Source organism: Gorilla gorilla, chromosome 12, assembly GCF_029281585.2.
Source record: "Gorilla gorilla gorilla isolate KB3781 chromosome 12, NHGRI_mGorGor1-v2.1_pri, whole genome shotgun sequence".
NCBI classification, from domain to species: domain Eukaryota; kingdom Metazoa; phylum Chordata; class Mammalia; order Primates; family Hominidae; genus Gorilla; species Gorilla gorilla.
Genome location: NC_073236.2, coordinates 129,992,098 through 130,015,449, shown reverse-complemented (window position 1 = coordinate 130,015,449; position 23,352 = coordinate 129,992,098). Strand labels below are relative to the sequence as shown.

At 41.8% G+C, this 23,352-nt stretch overlaps 1 protein-coding gene across 2 annotated transcripts in view; it reads left to right on the top strand.

Moving 5' to 3' along the window:
• TAF1B (TATA-box binding protein associated factor, RNA polymerase I subunit B) overlaps positions 1 to 18,156 on the top strand; it is a 92,986-nt gene extending 74,830 nt beyond the window's left edge. For both annotated transcript variants that reach the window (XM_019021467.3, XM_063696067.1), the window contains exons 13-15: positions 1,671 to 1,741; positions 2,228 to 2,450; positions 17,548 to 18,156. In XM_019021467.3, coding sequence (XP_018877012.1) covers positions 1,671 to 1,741; positions 2,228 to 2,450; positions 17,548 to 17,749 — 496 coding nt within the window. In that variant the 3' untranslated portion in view covers positions 17,750 to 18,156. The remainder of the gene's footprint in view (positions 1 to 1,670; positions 1,742 to 2,227; positions 2,451 to 17,547) is intronic.
• The last annotated feature ends 5,196 nt before the right edge of the window (positions 18,157 to 23,352 follow it).

Below are 23,352 nucleotides of genomic sequence, written 5' to 3'. Positions count from 1 at the left end.
TCCCAAACTCCCAACCTCAGGTGATCCTCCCGCCTCAGCCTCCCAAAGTGCTGGGATTACAGGCATGAGCCACTGTGCCCGACTCCTTTCTGTTCTTAACGTTTAATATCATTGCAGAAATTCAAAATAAAAAGTCAACATCTGTTTTATGTATAGTCATGATTTTACTGACTTGATCAAGTATTTTTTAAAATTCTTGAAAAAATCAGTTCTTAAATCGGTTAAAATGATTATTTGCTAAATGATATTACTAAAATATTGTTAAAAATGTGTGCTTTTATATACGTATTACTTCCTAGTATTAAAAATAAATGGTGAGAAATTATTATAGATGCTACAGATTTTAAAAATATTTGTATTTCTGGCTTCCTATTTTTAATCTGTTTTTCTGGAAAGTTCACAGATATGTCTTGAGTATCTACTAGCCAGGCACTTTGTCAAGTACTAATAATAATTCTAATTATTGTATAGGATTTAAAGAACCGATACATACAGTATCTTATTCTTCAGAATAACCCTGTGAAAGTAGAGGATAAGTTTAGAGATGCTAAATTCATTTCTTTGTTCATTTATTCACCCAATTATTCTTCAACAAATGTTTAAATGAGTTCCTACTCTCTACCACTCCCTGACAACACTAGGGGCATAAGGGTGGCTGAGACAGTCTCTGCCTTTAAGAACCTCCATAATTTGTCATTCAAGGTCATGCCACTAGAAAATGGTGGAGCCAGGTCTTCTGATTCAGTACTCTTTCTTGTTGCCACAGTGTCTTTCAAAATAAGAAAATGGCCTGGGATCAAGAAGAAGGTGGATTTTTTAAATTATTATAAGTTATGAAAGTCCTCTGCTCTAGGGAACACAGAAATAATAAAAATGAGACCAAAAATGAACCTTGTTGTCTTTGTTCCAGAGCAGCAGTGTCTGCTTGGCAAAGTTTAGCAACAGCCACTAGAACCAGAAATAGAACATGTCACTTCCTTTTGGAGTCTGGAACTGATCACCCTCATCTGTAGGAACCTTAGATGGCTCTTAGTGTTTGTCCCGGAGGGAACCCCAAGAGCCAGAGCAATCCAGGATCCCCATTTTACAATGGAAACTCCCTGGCCATCCTTCCCTTGGCAAGAATAGGCTGAGTCAGAACAGGGACTACTGGGACTGTGTCATCCTGGAATCCAGTCTTTTCCTCTCCTTTACACCAGGAATAGAATAGATTTCCTGGCATCAGGTGCCAGAGAGAGGCATTTACTGTTCACTGTGCGTAAGTTATCAGAATCAGAAGTACTACTAACAACTCTCAGCAAAAAGGCATTGGGACAAAGGCAATGAGGAACAGTTGTTTCTGAGGTGGCTTCACTTTATGAGAATGAGCAGCAAGGGAAATTTATGGTGAAGGAAACCGTTTCTGTGTTTTTTGTATAATTAATAGCTTCTTCAAGATGTCACAGCATCTGGGTGGCTTTTGAGAGGAGCACACCATTCTCTTGGCCTGGGCTGTTGGTCAGTGGTTCCTTCTAGGGCCTAAGTTCAATAGGCAATATAGACATGTGCCAGTAGGCCATTCCAAGCCAGAACTATAACAAAATATCAGAAATCTCAGATAGTGCTTCAGACAATGTGTTTATGTCTGTTTCATCTCCATCCTGCTCCAGCTTTTTCTTTACCTTGTACAGGTACCTGTGGAAAAGTGAAAAGCCACTCTACTACTCATTTGTCGACAAACCAGTAGCATATAAAAAAAGAGGTAAGTCAAATTTTGTCTTTTTAATACCAAGTAGCAACACAGTTGTAGAAAAATTAAATATCTGGACTTGAAATGTTGAATGCTTAAGTTTTTTACTTTTTTTAAACAAATGTTCCAGGGCACGTGTACATCCAAAGCAGCATCATACTCTGCAAGAAATCTCTGCAGGAATCTACTTCAGGAATATGTCGTTCTTCAAAACAGAGCCTCAGTTCCTGCCAAAATCTAAAATCCTAAATCGTTATGATTTTGGGAATTCTTTGCTTATAGAATTCCTTTTAGACTGTACATTCTTTTTGAAGTAGGGTTTCCCCCATGCACCTCATGCAGTTTCATCTTCCCTTAACGTTATCCTGTTACATTACCGTGGTACATCTGCCAAAACTAAGGAACCAATATTGGTACATTCCTATCAGGTAAATTCCAGGCTTTATTTGTGATTTAACATTACTTGTTATTTTGTTTCCTTTTTTTCTCCGTTTCCAGAAATGGTGGTGAATCTACAGAAACAATTTAGCACACTGGTTGAGTCAACAGCAACTGCTGGAAAAAAAAGCCCTTCAAGTTTTCAGTTCAACTGGACTGAAGAAGACACTGATAGAACGTGTTTCCATGGACACAGCCTTCAGGGAGTCCTGAAAGAGAAAGGCCAATCACTGCTGACTAAGAATTCATTATATTGGCTTAGTACACAGAAATTCTGCAGATGGTAATAATGCTTTTAGAAAAAGTCACATGTAATTGAAGTAGTTGACTGTATAAGAGCCAGATAGGTTTTTTGTTGGAATTAGAAGCCGGTGAGCTTAAGTCACGAAAATCAGAATTATACATTGAGTCTTGTATAGGAGTTCTAGGAAAGCTGGTAAAAATCAAGAAAGAGGATACAGGGCAATTAGCACAAAGTATCCCCTCTAGCTAAATTAACCTGCAGTGTGGCAGGCAAGCAATAGAAGTGGCTGTAAATGCTGATCAGGAGAATGTGCTGTATTTTTTAGTACATATCACTTCTCTGAGTCAGTTACCTTTATCATGTCCTTCTACCTCTTAATACTTCCTTAAGTATTTCCTAAAAATAAGGATATTCTCTTAAGTGACCACAGTACAGTTATCAAACTCAGGAAACTTAATATTGATACGATACCTTTATCTCACCCACAGTCCATATTCCAATTTTCTCATTAGACCCCCGGTGTGCTTTTATAGCAGGATCAAGTTCAGGAGTCGGTATGGCATTGATTGATTTTATCTCTTCGGTCTCCTTTAATCTGATTGTCCCTCAGCCTTTCTTTGTCTTTCATGACATTGAGCTGTATTTTTCAGAAATGTCAGTGATGTTATACAATGTTTCTGAGTATGCTTGTGATGGTTCCTCATGTTTAGATTCAGGTTCTGCATCCCTGGCCAAAACAAGTGCCGTGTCCTCCTCAGGGCATCATTTCTCAGGGTATGGCGTCTGTAGACTGGGAGGGGGGTCCATTTGCCCCTCAGGTGTTAATAGTGATCACCCAGTCAAGGTGCTGTGTGGTTTTTCCACAGTGTAGTTACTATGTTTCCCCTTACAACTAATAAAAAATCTGCAGGGAGATACTTGGTCAGTGAAATACTCTGATCTTCATTCAACTTTGTCCCCTTGATTTCATGTTTTATGTTCTGTCCTCGTATCTGTCGAGTGTGGGCATGTGAAGTCTGGAAAACAACACGTGCTTTTATGGTTATTGGGTCTGGATAAAGTAGGACTAAAGATGGGAAGCTGCACTGAGGAGAGGAATCTGTGTAGGACATAGTGGAAAACTTGTATGTCTAAATAGTAAGACACAGGCTTTTGACTTCATCAGGTTTAATTAATGATCGGCTCTGTGGCATACTGGCTCTTAGACTTCCGGCTTAGTAATAGGCTGCCTTCTTATTTTTGCTTTATTTTTTCAGAAGAGTTATATATTCCCTATAAATGGTCGATATTGGAATAATACAGTGTAAATTCTTGTTTAAGTAATTTATGAGGTCTTGCTGTGTCACCCAAGCTGGAGTACAGTGGCACGATAATGGCTCACTGCAGCCTCAACTTCCTAGGCTCAAGCAATCCTCCCACCTCAGCCTTCCAAGTAGCTGGAACTACAGGTGTGCACCACCATACCCAGCTAATTTTTTATTTTTTGCAGAGACGAGGGTCTCCCTATGCTGCCCAGGTTGGTCTCAAATGCCTGAGCTCAAGCAGTCCTCCTGCCCCAGCCTCCCAAAGCGCTGGGATTACAGGTGTGAGCCACTGCGCCCAGCCATCTATTTTCATATGACTCAGAAAATTTCCTCAGGCAGTAGATAGTGAAGAACATATTACTCCCCAGAGCACATTCGTTTTTCTTTAATTGTACTGAAAATCAACTCCAAAAGTATTTTTTGAGTACTTGAAAAAAATAAGTCATTATCCTAAGTCCTAGATAGATACAAAGGTAACTCAGGAAGTTTGTTTTCCAAGTCCACTTGAAGAGAAGATTTTTTTAATAAGAGTATGTTTTCCCCACTTTCCTTCTGTAGTGTCTTAATAGCTGTAGAGAGGAGTACATGGATTAAAAATTACAGAGATAATCATTGGGGTAGACAGGTGTTTACCATAAAATTCTTTCAACTTTGCTGTATGATTGAAATTTTTTATAATAAAGTTTGAGGAGAAAAACTAAAAAGATTCAGGCTGTGCCATAAAGTGTTTTTCTCCTTGCCTATTTTAACTTTTAGCTCCATTTTATATAATAATAGCGAAAAGGCCATTCAATAAAATAGTTCTGTGGCTTTGAAGTTACTTTATCTTTCAGTGTCTTCCTGTTAAAAATAAAAAGACTAGACTAATATTCCCTCACTAAAGTTCTCAGTAATTAACGTGTGAAAAATAAAAGCATAAAGGCTTTTCTCACTGTGACTATATTTAAAGTAATCTCATCCCCATATTGACATAGAAATTGCCCAAGAGGAAATATTCAAGTAGCTAAGAGGACTTGCTATAGAATCATAGAATCAGGCTGTTTCTATCCTAAGTCTGCCACTTGCTAATTGTAGGAAGGTTACTCACTTCTCTACAGCTGTGCTGACCCAGTTGTAAATGTGGGGATAATACTGATCTTTTCCTATTCTGAAAACCTTCAGTGGCTCCCATCTCATTGAAAGGAAGACCCAAAAAACATTGTGGAGCCAACACGGCCCTCTTGACCTTCCCTCTGCTGTCCTCTGACCTCCTTGCTGTCACCCTCTGTTCAGAGTGACCTCCCAGCTGCTCCTTGAGCTTACCAGACACTCCCCACATGGGCCTTTGTACCTGCTATGCCTCCTGCCTAGAATGTTCTTTCCCCCATGTATCCACATGGGCTCACTTCTTTCAGGTTTTTGCTCAAATTTCACTTCCTTGGAGAGATTTTTCTTAGCCATCCTGCCTAAAATAGCACCAATCATTCCCCCAATACCCCTCATTATTCTCTGTCCCCTGGCCTATTCCATTTTTCTTTGTAGTTTTCATCACTATTTAATAGAATATATTATTATATATTTATTTTGCTTATTTATCCATCTCCCCACACTAGAATGTAAGGGCCTTGAGAATGTAAGGACTACTAGAATGTAAGGAGGACTCTGTTTTATTTAATGAAAAATCCCAGCGGCTAGACCAGGGCCTAGCACAGACTAGGTGCCCACCAAGTATTTACTGAATGAATGAATGGAAAATAGGGCCTGCCCCAAGTTCTTGTGAGAATTGAATGAGGTATTTGATGTGTGTCACACAGTAAGTACTCAATCAAACATAAGTATGACCATTATTATTTTAAACAAAGCTAATTTTCTGTTAACTAATGTTATTTCCTGGTCTGGGCTTGGTGGCTCCACCTGTAATCCTAGCACTTAGGGAGGCTGAGGCAGGTGGATCACTGGAGTCCAGGAGTTCGAGACCAATCTAGCCAACATGGCAAAACCCTGCCTCTACTAAAAATACAAAATTAGCCGGGTGTGGTGGTGCACGTGTATAATCTACTTGGGAGGCTGAGGCATGAGAATCACTTGAACCCAGGAGGCATTGGTTGCAGTGAGCTGAGAGCACACCACTGCACTCCAGCCTGGGCGACAGAGCAAGACTCCATCTCAAAAAAAAAAAAAAAATTATTTCTTAAGTTGGTATCAATCAAAGATAATTGAACTGTAGAAAATACAGTGGGAGATGATAAAGTTGTCTATATTAAGATTTGCTGCTTAAAAAAAAAGTTGAGCTGCATCTACAACGATTAAAGAGTGGCACTGTTGGCCGGGCATGGTGGCTCACACCTTTAATCCCAGCACTTTGGGACGCCAAGGCGGGCAGATCACCTGAGGTCTGGAGTTCGAGACCAGCCTGACCAACATGGAGAAACCCCTGACTCTACTAAAAATACAAAATTAGCCGGATGTGGTGGCACATGCCTGTAATCCCAGCTACTTGGTAGGCTGAGGCAGGAGAATCACTTGAACCCAGGAGGTGGAGGTTGCAGTGAGCCGAGATCACGCCATTGCACTCCAGCCTGGGCAACAAGAGCGAAACTCTGTCTCAAAAAAAAAAAAAAAAAATTGATTTAAGAGTGGCACTGCTTAATAGCAGCCACAGGGAAAGGCCAGAACCCCAACCCAGGGTCAGCGCCATGTCTGAGGTAGTTGATTCCTTTGCATTGGTCATGTCAATGATTTTCAGATTTTATCCTGAAGAGGAGAAAGAGTTATAGTCCCCAGTGAAGAGTGCTTGCCCACAACTCCAAGTGAAGACATGGTGTGCCACACCCTGCCTCCTCCAGCTGCAGAGTTGGTCCTGAGCAGCTTATGTCGTGATCCGTACCTTTGTGCTTTTTCACAGGGCAGGAGGGTGGATTGTGGATTATCTCAGATTTAATACTGCAGTATAATGCAGTGAGTTATACATAGAGCTTAGTGTAGTCAGCGATGAAACTGCTGAGATTTTTTTCTCTGCATGAAGTATAAAACTAAATTCTAACTGTATGAAGTTTCAGTGATACCATGACTTTAGGCACCAAACTTATCTGTCAACCTTACCTGTTCTAGACCAGAGCCTAGAACTGCAGAGGAAGCAAAAAAGGCTTCAGCTGGGCTGTAAAAATGCCACAGAGACCGTGACTAAAACTCAGCCTTTTTTCTCAGAGAGCCCCTTAGCCCCTCGCTCAGAGCCCCTGACTCTGCCCTTAGGCTGAGTTGTCTGATTTCCAAACTCCTCATCATCAAAGAAACAAAAGGAGAGGTCTGAGAAGCACTCTGCTGATAGACATCTTGACGGCAAACATAAATGACACCCTTTGACAACAATAGGGGAGCCAGCATCAGAATCCAAAGCAGACAGAGCTCCAGTCGCAGAGCCTGAAGTTCATGGCTCCATGCCACTAAATAAGGGGACCACATCCCTGCTTCAGCACAGCACCTGTCCCAAGATGCTGTGTGCCTTCGTGGTGGGTTTTATTAGCATGTTTTCTGATGTTTCTACAATAAAAACAGGCAACTGTAATAATATCATTGTAAAGGCTAAAATATGCTGAATATGCTCTAAGACAACCATTGAAAATGATTACAATGAAAAGTGATGCTTATGAGAGCAAATATTTAGCTATGTAGAGAATTTTGTTAGGCAGAAGGACTCATTTCTGAGTGTTCAGAAGAAACAAAACATTTGCTGTAAAATTGTGAAAACACTCAGAGCTTGGGAACTAAGCAGAGAAAGGCCACAAGAGTACTTCAGGTATGGGAGGCTGTTTATTCTTCCTAGCTGAGGCAGAGTTAACAATTTCAATGAATTGAAATGCCCTTACTATTCCTCCAATTGTTATAACAGTTGGCTAGGTCAGAAGACCTGACTTCTTGTAGGTGGTGGCCGTCACCTCCCTGGGAGTTCCACAGATGAGGCAGAGCAGTGGTCTTTAGTTGTATTCCACAGGAAATGGAAGTGCTTTGGCAGCCCCACAAAAATGTGATTTTAATTTTTAACTATTTTTTTAAACTGTAGTGAAAAAACAGTACTCAGGCCGGGCAGGGTGGCTCACACCTGTAATCCCAGCACTTTGGGAGGCCGAGGTGGGCGGATTACGAGGTCAGGAGATCGAGACCATCCTGGCCAACATGGTGAAACCCCATCTCTACTAAAATACAAAAAATTAGCCGGGCGTGGTGGTGCATGCCTGTAGTCCCAGCTACTCAGGAGGCTGAGGCAGGGCAATCACTTGAACTCAGGAGTTGGAGGTTACCGTCAGCTGAGATTGCAGCACTGCACTCCAGCCTGGTGACAGAGCAAGACTCAGTCTCAAAAAAAAAAAAAAAGAAAAAAAAAGTACTCAAATATGTCATATGCTTAGCTTAGGCAGGTGTGGTGGCACATGTCTGTAGTCCCAGCAACTTGAAAGTCTGAGGTGGGAGAATCACTTGAGGCCAGGAGTTTGAGGCTGTGATGTGCAATGATTGTGACTGTGTATAGCCACTGCACTCCAGCCTGGGCATAGTGAGACCCTGTCTCTTAAAAATATTATCTCTAAGCCGGGCGCAGTGGCTCACGCCTGTAATCCCAGCACTTTGGGAGGCCGAGGCGGGTGGATCACTTGAGGTCAGGAATTCAAGACCAGCCTGGCCAACATGGCGAATCGCCATCTCTACTAAAAATACAAAAATTAGCCTGGTGTGGAGGGGCACGCCTCCCAGCTACTTTGGAGACTGAGGCACAAGAATTGCTTGAACCTGGGAGATGAAAGTTGCAGTGAACTGAGATTGCACCACTGCACTCCAGCCTAGGTGACAGAGTGAGACTCCGTCTCAAAAAAAAATATATATATATATATATATAAAAGCAAGAGGCCATTTTTGCGAGAATTACTGTAAATGGCTTATTTTTTATCTTTATTAAACTAATCAGTGAACAAACATTTGAGGCTTTTGTATTTTCTACTAGTAATAGGGCATTGGGTTTACTGTGTGTAGTATTAAAATAGCCTTAAGATTTTAAGTGAATACAAAAAAATTAATTTTAAAGGACTGTAGAGGAAGTGAACATTTTTGAGCCTTTGCTGTGTACCAAGAATTGGGTTAAGTGTTTAATATACATTCTTATTTAATCTTGTCAACTCTGTCAAGTGTAAGTACTGTTGGCCGGGCACGGTGGCTCACGCCTGTAATCCCAGCACTTTGGGAGGCCAAGGCGGGTGGATCACGACGTCAGGAGATCGAGACCATCCTGGCTAACACGGTGAAACCCTGTCTCTAATAAAAATACAAAAAATTAGCCGGGCTTGGTGGTGGGCACCTGTAGTCCCAGCTACTCAGGAGGCTGAGGTAGGAGAATGGCATGAACCCGGGAGGCGGAGCTTGCAGTGAGCTGAGATTGTGCCACTGCACTCCAGCCTGGGTGACAGAGTGAGACTCCGTTTCAAAAAAAAAAAAAAAAGAAAAAAGAAAAGTGTAAGTACTGTTATTTTTTTCCGTTTTACAGATGAGAGAACCAAGAGTAGTTACCCATAGTCACAGCTAATGGGTGGCAGAGGGTTTTGTTTGGTTGGTTGATTGGTTTTGGGTTTTTTTGTTTTGGGGTGTTTGTTTTTTTTTTTTGAGACAGAAGCTCGTTCTGTCACCCAGGCTAGAGTGCAGTGACACAATCTTGGCTCACTGCAACCTCCCCGGGTTCAAGCGATTCTTGTGCCTCAGCCTCCTGAGTGGCTGCTACTACAGACATGCGCTACCACCCCTGGCTAATTTTTGTATTTTTAGTAGAGACGGGGTTTCATCATGTTAGTCAGGCTGGTCTCGAACTCCTGACCTCATGATCCGCCCGCCTCGGCCTCCCAAAGTGCTGGGATTACAGGCATGAGCCACTGTGCCCAACCAAGTGGCAGAGTTTTATGGTGCAAACATAGACATTCAGGAATTTAGGGCCATATATATTATGTAAGTCATTATATCTCAATGTCTATAGCTTCTATATGTTATTTCTTTACTTGCTTTTTAAAGTTGATAATGGGAAATTTCTGGTATACTCAGAAGTAGAGTAGTATAAAGAACCCCCCGTCTCTGTCACTCAATCTCAGCAACTGTGACATGGCAAGACTTGCTTCACCCAGGCTCCAGCTTACTCTACCCCTCTGCCCCCCATTATTTGGAAACAGATCTCAAACATCATATTTTTTAAAGTAAAACCATAATACCATTAATCAGATATAAAAAACTAAGTCATTTCTTAATATTCTCCAATATGCAGTCAGTGATGAGATTTTCCCTATTGTCATAAAATTTTTTAAATGAGTTTAACTCAGAATCCAAATCAGGCCCATATATTGCAGGTGGTTGACATGGCTTATAAGTGTTTCAGTTCTTAAGGCCCCCTCTCTTTATCTCTCTCTCTTTTTTCTTCTTACAATGTACTTACTGAGTAATCCTGGTCATGTGTCCCATACAATTTCTCATAGTCCAGATTTTGTGTATAGACAGTGCCATATGATGCCATCTAACCTCTTCCTCTATCCCTGGATAGCCTATATGTTGATGTAGTTAGTTTGAGATTGGCAGTTATGGCCAGGTGCGGTGGCTCATGCCTGTAATCTCAACACTTTGGGAGGCTGAGGTGGGTGGATCACCTGAGGTCAGGAGTTCGAGACCAGACTGGCCAACATGGTGAAACCCCATCTCTACTAAAAATACAAAAATTAGCCGGGCATGGTGGTGCATGCCTGTAGTCCCAACTACTTGGGGGGCTGAGGCAGGAGAATCGCTTGAACCTGGGAGGTGGAGGTTGCAGTCAGCGGGGTGAGACTCTGTCTCAAAAAAAAAAAAAAAAAGAGATTGGCAGTTAACATTAGTTAGAGATTTGATCAGATTCAGGTTTAACTTTTTTTTATATATATATATACTTTAAGTTCTAGGGTACATGTGCACAACGTACAGGTTTGTTACATAGATACATGTGCCATGTTGGTTTGCTGTACCCATCAGCTGGTCATTTACATTAGGTATTTCTCCTAATGTTGTCCCTCCCCCTGCCCCCCACCCCACGACAGACCCCAGTGTATGATGTTCCCCACCCTGTGTCCAAGTGTTCTCATTGTTCAATTCCCACTTATCAGTGAGAACATATGGTGTTTGGTTTTCTGTCCTTGTGATAGTTTGCTCAGAATGATGTTTCCAGCTTCATCCATGTCCCTGCAAAGGACATGAACTCATCCTTTTTTATAGCTGCATAGTATTCCATGGTGTATATGTGCCACATTTTCTTAATCCAGTCTATCATTGAAGGACATTTGGGTTGGTTCCAAGTCTTTGCTATTGTGAATAGTGCCACAGCAAACATACATGTGCATGTGTCTTTATAGTAGCATGATTTATAATCCTTTGGGTATATACTCAGTAAGGGGATCACTGGGTCAAACTGCATTTCTAGTTCTAGATCCTTGAGGAATTGCCACACTGTCTTCCACAATGGTTGAACTAGTTTACAGTCCCACCAGTAGTGTAAAAGCGTTCCTGTTTCTTCACATCCTCTCCAGCACCTGTTGTTTCCTGACTTTTTAACGATCACCATTCTAACTGGTGTGAGATGGTATCTCATTGTGGTTTTGATTTGCATTTCTCTGATGACCAGTGATGATGAGCATTTTTTCATGTGTCTGTTGGCTGCATAAATGTCTTCTTTTGAGAAGTGTCTGTTCATATCCTTTGCTCACTTTTTGATGGGGTTGTTTTTTTCTTGTAAATTTGTTTAAGTTCTTTGTAGATTCTGGATATTAGCCCTTTGTCAGATGGGTAGATTGAAAAAATTTTCTCCCATTCTGTAGGTTGTTCACTCTGATGGTAGTTTCTTTTGCTGTGCAGAAGCTTGTTAGTTTAATTAGATCCCATTTGTCTACTTTGGCTTTTGTTGCCATTGCTTTTGGTGTTTTAGTCATGAGGTCCTTGCCCATGCCTATGTCCTGAATGGTATTGCCTAGGTTTTCTTCTAGGGTTTTTATGGTTTTAGGTCTAACATTTAAGTCTTTAATCCATCTTGAATTAATTTTTGTATAAGGTGTAAGGAAGGGATCCAGTTTCAGCTTTCTACATATGGCTAGCCAGTTTTCCCAACACTGTTTATTAAATAGGGAATCCTTTCCCCACTTCTTGTTTTTGTCAGGTTTGTCAAAGATCAGATGGTTGTAGATGTGTGGTGTTATTTCTGAGGCCTCTGTTCTGTTCCATTGGTCTATATCTCTGTTTTGGTACCAGTACCATGCTGTTTTGGTTACTGTAGCCTTGTAGTATAATTTGAAGTCAGGTAGTGTAATGCCTCCAGCTTTATTCTTTTTGCTTAGGATTGTTTTGGCAATGCGGGCTCTTTTTTGGTTCCATATGAACTTTAGTTTTTTCCAGTTCTGTGAAGAAAGTCATTGGTAGCTTGATGGGGATAGCATTGAATCTGTAAATTACCTTAAGCAGCATGGCCATTTTCACGATATTGATTGTTCCTATCCATGACCATGGAATGTTCTTCCATTTGTTTGTGTCCTCTTTTATTTCGTTGAGCAGTGGTTTGTAGTTCTCCTTGAAGAGGTCCTTCACATCCCTTGTAAGTTGGATTCCTAGGTATTTTATTCTTTTTGTAGCAATCGTGAATGGGAGTTCACTCATGATTTAGCTCTCTGTTTGTCTGTTATTGGTGTAAAGGAATGCTTGTGATTTTTGCACATTGATTTTGTATCCTGAGACTTTGCTGAAGTTGCTTATCAGCTTAAGGAGATTTTGGGCTGAGATGATGGGGTTTTCTGAATATACAATCATGTCATCTGCGAACAGGGACAATTTGACTTCCTCTTTTCCTAATTGAATACCTTTTATTTCTTTCTCCTGCCTGATTGCCCTGGCCAGAACTTCCAACACTATGTTGAATAGGAGTGGTGAGAGAGGGCATCCCTGTCTTGTGCCAGTTTTCAAAGGGAATGCTTCCAGTTTTTGCCCATTCAGTATGATATTGGCTGTGGGTTTCTCATAAATAGCTCTTATTGTTTTGAGATATGTTCCATCAGTACCTAGTTTATTGAGAGTTTTTAGCATGAAGGGCTGTTGAATTTTGTCAAAGGCCTCTTCTGCATCTATTGAGATAATCATGTGGTTTTGTCGTTGGTTCTGTTTTTTGTTGTTGTTGTTGTTGTTGTTGTTGTTTAGAGACGGAGTCTTGCTCTGTCACCCAGGCTGGAGTGCAGTGGCACGATCTCGGCTGACTGCAACCTCCGCCTCCCGGGTTCACACCATTCTCCTGCCTCAGCCTCCTGTGTAGCTGGGACTACAGGTGCCCGCCACCACACCTGGCTAAGTTTTTGTATTTTTAGTAAAGACGGGGTTTCACCGTGTTAGCCAGGACAGTCTCAATCTCCTGACCTCGTGATCCAACCACGTCAGCCTCCCAAAGTGCTGGGATTACAGGCGTGAGCCACCGTGCCTGGCCTTTGGTTCTGTTTATGTGATGGATTATGTTATTGATTTGCGTATGTTGAACCAGCCTTCCATCCCAGGGATGAAGCCGACTTGATCGTGGTGGATAAGCTTTTTGATGTGCTGCTGGATTCAGTTTTCCAGTATTTTATTGAGGATTTTTGCATCAATGTTCATCAAGGATATTGATCTAAAATTAAAATTCTCTTTTTTTGTTGTGTCTCTGCCAGGCTTTGGTATCAGGATGATGCTGGCCTCATAAAAATGAGTTAGGGAGGATTCCCTCTTTTTTCTATTGATTGGAATAGTTTCAGAAGGAATGGTACCAGCTCCTTGTTGTACCTCTGATGAATTCGGCTGTGAATCTGTCTGGTCCCGGACTTTTTTTGGTTGGTAAGCTATTAATTATTGCCTCAATTTCAGAACCTGTTATTGGTCTATTCAGAGATTCAGCTTCTTCCTGGCTTAGTCTTGGAAAGGTGTACATGTCCAGGAATTTATTCATTTTTTCTAGATTTTCTAGTTTATTTGCATAGAGGTGTTTATAGTATTCTCTGATGGTAGTTTGTATTTCTGTGGGATCGGTGGTGATATCCCCTTTATCATTGCATCTATTTGATTCTTCTCTTTTCTTCTTTATTAGTCTTGCTAGCGGTCTATCAATTTTGTTCATCTTTTCAAAAAACCAGCTCCCGGATTCATTGATTTTTTTAAGAGTTTTTTTGTGTCTGTATCTCCTTCAGTTCTCTGATCTTAGTTATGTCTTGCCTTCTGCTAGCTTTTGAATTTGTTTGCTCATGCTTCTCTAGTTCTTTTAATTGTGATGTTAAGATGTCGATTTTAGATCTTTCCTGCTTTTTCTTGTGGGCATTTAGTGCTATAAACTTCCCTCTACACACTGCTTTAAATGTGTCCCAGAGATTCTGGTATGTTGTGTCTTTGTTCTCATTGGTTTCAAAGTACATCTTTATTTCTGCCTTCATTTCGTTATTTACCCCGTAGTCATTCAGGAACAGGTTGTTCAGTTTCCAAGTAGTTGTGTGGTTTTGAGTGAGTTTCTTAATCCTGAGTTCTAATTTGATTGCACTGTGGTCTGAGAGACAGTTTGTTGTGATTTCTGTTCTTTTACATTTGCTGAGGCGTTCTTTACTTCCAACTATGTGGTCAATTTTGGAGTAAGTGTGATGTGGTGCTGAGAAGAATGTATATTCTGTTGATTTGGGGTGGAGAGTTCTATAGATGTCTATTAGGTCCACTTGGTGCAGAGCTGAGTTCAAGTCCTGGATATCTATCCTTGTTAACCTTCTGTCTCGTTAATCTGTCTAATATTGACAGTGGGTTGTTAAAAGTCTCCCATTATTATTGTGTGGGAGTCTAAGTCTTTGTAGGTCTCTGAGGACTTCCTTTATGAATCTGAGTGCTCCTGTATTGGGTGCATATATATTTAGGATAGTTAGCTCTTCTTGTGGAATTGATCCCTTTACCATTATGTAATGGCCTTCTTTGTCTCTTTTGATCTTTGTTGGTTTAAAGTCTGTTTTATCAGAGACTAGGATTGCAACCCATGCTATTTTTGCTTTCCATTTGCTTGGTAGATCTTCCTCCATCCCTTTTTTTTTGAGCCCATGTGTGTCTCTGCATGTGAGATGGGTCTCCTGAATACAGCACACTGATGGGTCTTGACTCTTTATCCAGTTTGCCAGTCTGTGTCTTTTAATTGGGGCATTTAGCCCATTTACGTTTAAGGTTAATATTGTTATGTGTGAATTTGATCCTGTCATTATGATGTTAGCTGGTTATTTTGCCTATTAGTTGATACAGTTTCTTCCTAGCCTTGATGGTCTTTACAATTTGGCATGTTTTTGCAGTGGCTGATACCGGTTGCTCCTTTCCATGTTTAGTGCTTCCTTCAGGAGCTCTTGTAAGGCAGGTCTGGTGGTAACAAAATCTCTCAGCATTTGCTTGTTTGTAAAGGATTTTATTTCTCCTTCACTTATGAAGCTTAGTTTGGCTGGATATGAAATTCTGGGTTGAAAATTCTTGTCTTTAAGAATGTTGAATATTGGCCCCCACTCTCTTCTGGCTTGTAGAGTTTCTGCCGAGAGATCAGCTGTTAGTCTGATGGGCTTCCCTTTGTGGGTAACCGACCTTTCTCTCTGACTGCCCTTAACATTTTTTCGTTCATTTCAACCTTGGTGAATCTGACAGTTATGTGTCTTGGGTTGCTCTTCTCAAGGAGTATCTTTGTGTGGTGTTCTCTGTATTTCCTGAAGTTGAATGTTGGCCTGCCTTGCTAGGTTGGGGAAGTTCTCCTGGATAATATCCTGCAGAGTGTTTTCCAACTTGGTTCCATTCTCCCCGTCACTTTCAGGTACACTAATCAAATGTAGATTTGGTGTTTTCACATAGTCCCATATTTCTTGGAGGCTTTGTTTGTTTCTTTTTACTTTTTTCTCTAAACTTCTCTTCTTACTTTATTTCATTAATTTGATCTTCAATCACTGATACCCTTTCTTCCACTTGATCGAATCGGCTATTGAAGCTTGTGCATGTGTCACGTAGCTCTCATGCCATGGTTTTCAGCTCCCTCAGATCATTTAAGGTCTTCTCTATGCTGTTTATTCTAGTTAGCCATTCGTCTAATCTTTTTTCAAGGTTTTTAGCTTCCTTGCGATGGGTTTGAACATCTGCCTTTAGCTCAGAAAAGTTTGTTATTGCCGACCTTCTGAAGCCTACTTCTGTCAGCTCGTCAAAGTCATTCTCCATCCAGCTTTGTTCCGTTGCTGGCGAGGAGCTGCAATCCTTTGGAGGAGAAGAAGTGCTCCAGTTTTTAGAATTTTCAGCTTTTCTGCTCTGGTTTCTCCCCACCTTTGTGGTTTTATCTACCTTTGGTCTTTGATGTTGGTGACCTACAGATGAGGTTTTGTTGTGGATGTCCTTTTTGTTGATGTTGATGCTACTCCTTTCTGTTTGTTAGTTTTCCTTCTAACAGTCAGGTCCCTCAGCTGCAGGTCTGTTGGAGTTTGCTGGAAGTCCACTCCAGACCCTGTTTGCCTGGGTATCACCAGTGGAGGCTGCAGAACAGCAAATATTGCTGCCTGATCCTTCCTCTGGAAGCTTTGTCCCAGGGGGCACCTGCCTGTATGAGGTGTCAGTCGGCCCTTACTGGGAGGTGTCTCCCAGTTAGGCTGCATGGGGGTCAGGGACCCACTTGAGGAGGCAGTCTGTCCGTTCTCAGAGCTCAAACACCGTGCTGTGAGAACCACTGCTTTCTTCAGAGTTGTCAGACAGGGACGTTTAAGTCTGCAGAAGTTTCTGCTGCCTTTTGTTCAGCTGTGTGCTGCCCCCAGAGGTGTAGTTTACAGAGGCAGCAGGCCTTGCTGAGCTGCGGTGGGCTCTGCCCAGTTTGAGCTTCCTGACCGCTTTGTTTACCTACTCAAGCCTCAGCAATGGTGGACGCCCCTCCCCCTGCCAGGCTGCTGCCTTGCAGGTCAATCTCAGACTGCTGCACTAGCAGTGAGCAAGGCTCCGTGGGCGAGGGACCAGCTGAGCCAGGCTCAGGATATAATCTCCTGGTGTGCCGTTTGCTAAGACCATTGGAAAAGTGCAGTATTTGGGTGGGAGTGTCCCGATTTTCCAGGTACAGTCTGTCATGGCTTCCCTTGGCTAGGAAAGGGAAATCCCTTCCCAGGTGAGGCGATGCCCCGCCCTGCTTCGGCTCGCCCTCCGTGGGCTGCACCCACTGTCCAGCCAGTCCCAGTGAGATGAATTGAACCAGGTACCTCAGCTGGAAATGCAGAAATCACCCGTCTTCTGATCATGCTGGGAGCCGCAGACCAGAGCTGTTCCTGTTCAGCCATCTTGTAACGGAAGGCTTTCCTATTTTAAAATAATGGAAATTGCTTGGTAAACTCTTCTCTCACAATACATATAGTATTGCAAGCTACATTATAAAGTCTAGTGTCTTATTTTGGGTGGAAGTCAGGAATTATTTGTTTTCTTTAGTTTGTTTTAGAAATATGTTCAGAATCTCTCCCTGTGTGCTTTTGTTTGCCTTGACCATGGTAAGAAGGTGGAGTGGTGGCCCATCTGGAGTGAAGAAACTTTGAGCAAACAGTTGAAGGACCAGCTCCTAGCACCACCTGTGGCCCTTGTGTGGTGGCCATGGATAGTGTGAACATATTTTCCTTTGTGCAGTTAAGGAGTTAACAAATTCTTCTAAGTTTCCTTCCAGCTCAGGGTCCTGTTTTAAGCCTAACCATATATATTTGCTAAGTTATTTGGGGGGATGTTCAGGGGTTAGTGTGTGCATTTCTTGGTTACCATCTAAAGATAAATTATTTTTTCTTTTTCCCTTCTAGCTATTGTACACACGTGACAACCTATGAAGAATCAAATTATTCTCTGAGTTATCAGTTTATACTAAATCTCTTCTCCTTCCTGCTCAGAATAAAGACTTCCCTTCTCCATGAAGAAGTGAGCTTAGTTGAGAAGAAACTTTTTGAGAAAAAATACAGTGTAAAAAGAAAGAAATCAAGATCCAAGAAAGTGAGACGACATTGAGAAAATGAAATAGAAACTTTCTGGAAAAATATTTTAATAGTGATAGTAAGATCAGATTTTAATATAACATTCCAGAGAATTGTGGAAAATACTGCATATATATGTATAGACTCTGACACATATTTACATATATATCAAGTGTGCTTAGAAAAATGTACATTGTAAAGCAGGTGAGCTTCATTTGATTTTATTTTTCAGAGTATGAACATTCTAAGAGAAAGTTAAAACAATAGCAAATTGTATAATTGTATCCAGAAATGTATACTCATTGTATTTTAAAGCTAAATTTATTTTTTAAACTAGATCCCTTCATTATTCTTTATGCCTCAGAGTAAATCCCAGATGTATCAAAGATCTAAACATAATCTTTCATATGTAAAAATATAAAAGTATTAGTAGAAAACAAATATGAATGCTTTGATGATCTTGGAATGGCAAAGTCAATTTTTGCAGCATATGGTGGACAAAGAAATAATTTCTTTAATGTATCAATAGCTCTTGGAAAGCAAAAGGAAAAAAGCAAACTGAGTAAGGGATATGAAAAATTAGTTTTCTGAGGCTGGGCGCAGTGGCTCACACCTGTAATCCCAGCACTTTGGGAGGCCGAGGTGGGCGGATCACGAGGTCAGGAGATCGAGACCATCCTAGCTAACATGGTGAAACCCCGTCTCTACTAAAAATACAAAAAATTAGCCGGGCATGGTGGCGGGCGCCTGTAGTCCCAGCTACTCAGGAGGCTGAGGCAGGAGAATGGCGTTAACCCGGGAGGCGGAGCTTGCAGTGAGCCGAGATTGCGCCACTGCACTGCAGCCTGGGTGACAGTGCAAGACTCCGTCTCAAAAAAAAAAAGAAAAGAAAAATTAGTTTTCTGAAGGCCAAGCCAAAAAACATCATAGGATACTCGACCTCACTTATACTCAAGAAATACAAATTGAAATGAATACTGTTTCCCACATACTAGATTGGCAAAGATTATAAAGATGTGTAAAACCTGGTATGGACATTGGAAAATCAGGCATTCTTGTTCTGAGTTCATTTATGCATGCAACAGATAGCAACTCCTGTGTTCAGGCATGTTCTAAGCACTGGGGATACAGCACTGAACAAGACCCCCACCTTTAAACATCATAGGTTCCAACCAGGTGAAAGCTGATAGTAAAAATATATATTATTTTGGGGGGAATTAAGTGCAATGAAGAAAAAGCAAGAAAAGATAAATGATAAGGTAGGCCATTTTATAAAGGGCGGCTGAGGGAGGATCCTCTGGGGCAGTGGCATTAGAGCAGAGACCAACTTGCCTGGAACACAGTAGCACGAGCAGCCATGCAGCCATCCAGGGGGAGATCAGCCCAGGCAGAGGAAAGATGTGCAGAGGTTCTGAGCAGGGGCATGCTGAATGCAGTCAAGGACTGGCAAGGTGTCCAGAGTGGCTGGAGCACTGTGGATAAAGGGGAGAGGGAGAGCAGATGGGCAGATGGGATGGTAGAGGTTGCTCTGAGGTCATGATAAGGATGACCTTACCATGGTTGGCTTTTTTCTCAAATGTCACAGGAAGCCACTGGAAATTTTTAAACAAAAGAATGATGTGATCCAACGTATATCATAAAAGTATCACTGACTACTCTGATGAGTACACCGTAGTGGGGGTGTGAGCAGTGGTTAGAGAGTTCATTTTGAATTGAATGTATTTTGTTACTCTCTACTTGTTTCACTTATTGTAAGGTTTTCTTTTTTCTTTTCTTTTTTTTTTTTTTTTTTTTTTTTGAGACAGGGTCTTGCTGTGTCACCCAGGCTGGAGTGCAGTGGTGTGACCTTGGCTCACTGCAGCTTTGACTCCCTGGCTCAAATGCTCCTCAGCCTGACTAGCTGAGACCACAGGCATGTGCCATCATATCCAGCTAAATGTTTTATTTTTTGTAGAGACAGAGGTCTCAGTATGTTGCCTAGGCTAGTCTTGAAATTCTCGGCTCAAGTGATCCTCCCACCTCAGCCTCCCAAAGTGCTGGGATTACAGGTATGAGCCACCACGCCTGGCTGACTACAACTTTTAATATTTTTTAATTTTTGCAACTTTTTTTTTTTTTTGAGACAGAGTCTCACTCTGTCGCCCAGGCTGGAGTGCAGTGGCACGATCTCGGCTCACTGCAAGCTCCGCCTCCCGGCTTCATGCCATTCTCCTGCCTCAGCCTCCTGAGTAGCTGGGACTACAGGCACCCACCACCACGCCAGCTAATTTTTGAATTTTTAGTAGAGATGGGGTTTCACCATGTTAGCCAGGATGGTCTCGATCTGACCTCGTGATCCGCCCGCCTTGGCCTCCTAAAGTGCTGGGATTACAGGCGTGAGCTGCCGTGCCCAGCCTAATTTTTGTAACTTTTTATAATGAGGCTTATACAGTGATTTAAATTATATACAGGATGCTCAGCCAGCACAAAGCTGTGGTGAGATTTGGGCCCAAGTCTCCGACTCCAGATTCCAAACCACATTAAAAAAACAAAAAATCACCTGCAGACTGCCTATAGCTTTAACAGTCTCTGTCTCCCCTTCATTCACATCCTTCGGGTGGAGAAAAGTTTGTGAATATTAAGTAAATTTGATTCAATAGACATTTTATTTTTTTGTAAAGATGATGGGGTCTTGCTATGCTGCTCAGGATGGTCTTGAACTCGTGACCTCAGGTGATCCTCCCACCTCTGTCTCCCAAAGTGCTGGAATTACAGATGTGAGCCACTGCGCCCAGCCTGGTTTGGTAGTTTCTTAAAAGTGAAAATTAGACCTACCATGTGACCCAGCCATTCCACTACTAGGTGTCTACCCAGGAAAAATGAAAGCATGTTTCCACACAAAGACTTGTATACAAATATTCATAGCAACTTTATTTGGAATAGCAAAAAAAAAAAGGGAAAACAACCCAAACAGCCATCAGCAGGTGAATGGATAAACACATGGTGGTATATCCATACAATGAAACACTGCTCAGCTGTGAAAAAGGAACAAACTATTGAAATAATATCCCTGTTCAGGAGCAGGATTTGGAGGAGAATATAAGAAGCGTATCTTTTATAATTTAAAAACTTGCTTTCTAAGATTTGAACTGAAAGATCTTTTTTGAAGATGAGTGTCATGGAATTGACATGATTTGAAGTGTTATGGCACTTCATTTGAATAAAAAAATCAAAGTTGCTAACAAGTTCCATGTACTTAAAAATATTGGGACAGAGCGCTCAAAGCTATGAAAAGTTTTGGGCCACCCATGAATATGAGATAAGATTAACAAGAGAGGAGAAGGAAGTGAAAAATATGGCTTTCCATGCATTTCCAATTGTATGAATTACCATTGAAGGCTAGTGATGAAATGTTACTCTCTAGGAGTCAGTGTTTTCACATCTAAAAATAGTATCAGTCATAGAAAAAGCTTATCTGTCTACTGCCAAAAAGGGAAGAGGGTAATAGCACGTATTGAGCACCTACTGTATATTCAGATGAGGTCCTGCCATACGAAATTCAGTCCCCACTGTTCTGGGGGCCATGCAGTCGTCTTTAGATAATAGGTGTGGGGCTAGGGGTTCCGCTGTGAAGTTACCTTCCTTCCCAGGGTGCTCAGCCAGCACAAAGCTGTGGTGAGATTTGGGTCCAGGTCTCAGACTCCAGATTCCAAACCACATTTAAAAAAAAAAATCATCACCTGCAGACTGCCTATAGCTTTGACAGTCTCTATGTCTCCCTTTCATTTGCATCCTTCAGGTGGAGAAAGGTTTATGAATATTTTAGTAAATTTGATTCAAAAGACATTTCTTGATTATCACATTGGTTCTCAAAGTGTGGTCCCTGGACCAGTGACATCAGCATTACCTGGGCACTCATTAGAAATGCACATTCTCAGGCCTACTCCTGACTCCCAATCCAGAAACGCAGTGTGGGTCCAACAATCTGTTTTAACAAGTCCTCTGGTTCGCTCCAGGCTCCATGGTGGAACAGTCACTGGTGCTTCTGCCAGCTGGGACAACAGGGCCCCACTGTGGAACTTGCAGCCCGTGACCCCCTCCTAACGGCTCCTCTCAGTTCCCGTGGTCCCAAAAGCCCTCTGTCCCATGCAGGGCTGCCCCACAGTGGCCTTCCACATCCTCCTGATAGCAGAGGCCCCCGCCACCCCCAGGGCCACCTCTGCAGCTGTGCCGCAGCTTCTCTGCCCAGGCACCTGCACTGACACGGAGCACCCTGTAGGTTGTCTGCTTGAGGCCTTTACCTAAATGCTTGCTGCAGCTGTTTCTAAACTACAAAAGCACACAATCATGAAATGAGGCAGAGGTGGGCTGAGTGCCACAATGGATGCCAAGAGGAAGAGAGATGGACATGGCTCTGGGAGGCTCTGGGCGCCACTGGAGGGGGGCGCTGAGTTCCCGGGCTGCCCCAGCCGGGAGAGGAGTCGAGTCTTAATCTCCTTTAAGGAAACATAATAAATAAACTACTTTGCCACTAGAGTGATTTATGTGTTGATTTGGGTGGAATCTCTTTCATGAACACATTTTATGTCTTTTTTAAAAAATTAGATTATTTCTTGGCCAGGTGTGGGCACAGGGTGGCTCATGCCTGTTATCCCAGCACTTTGGGAGGCCAAGGTGGGTGCATCACTTGAGGTCAGGAGTTCAAGATCAGCCTGGCCAACATGGTGAAACCCTGTCTCTACTAAAAATACAAAAATTCACTGAGAGTTGTGGCAGATGCCTGTAATCCCAGCTACTTGAGAGGCTGAGGCAGGAGAATCGCTTGAACCCAGGAGGCAGAGGTTGCAGTGAGCCGAGATCATGCCACTGCACTCTAGCCTGGGCAACAGAATGAGACTCCATCTTATAAATAAATAAATTAGATTTCCTACCACTACAGTGAAGCATAATTTTATGATTTAGGCAACTACCCTAAAGGGAAATAAAACTAAGTGAGATTCCACATGGTCTCAGTAATACCTGTAGTGCAAAATCAAATGCTTATAGGGAGTGAAACAGAATGCGGCCGATACCTGTGGAAAAGAGTGCTTCAATTGTCTTATGTCTACGACCAGCCTAAGCTCATAGCCATACAAATATATATATCATACATGTGCTGAAACTAAGTTAAATTTCTTGTTTTTAATTGTCTTAAGTATCAAACTTGGATCATCAGAACATGTTGGAAAAACACGGCTCTAAAGCCAACTTATTAAGCACCTGTGCTGTATCGAACCTTTTAACATTTGTTCATTTAACATATCTAGATAAATCTACTCATTTACAGCTATAGTGATCCAAGATTTGGTCACAGCAGATTAAAACCTTTAAGTTAAAAATAATTTAAAATCAGTGAATATATTAATACTATGAGAGTCTTTGCCTATGAGAATACAGAACTTTGGCCCAAATATTTCATTAATCTACAGGGTTATATACATTTGGAGCACAGTTTTATTGTTTGTTTGTTTGTTTTTAATCCTCTTCCCAAAAATGGGTTTCTTTAGGCAGCTCGAGACTTCTGTGTTAGACTTAAGAGGAAAAGGAGTGGGTGCCTCTCGACTGGGACCAGTGGACATTATTATGGGAATATACCAATGGTGACAGGTTGATGACCTT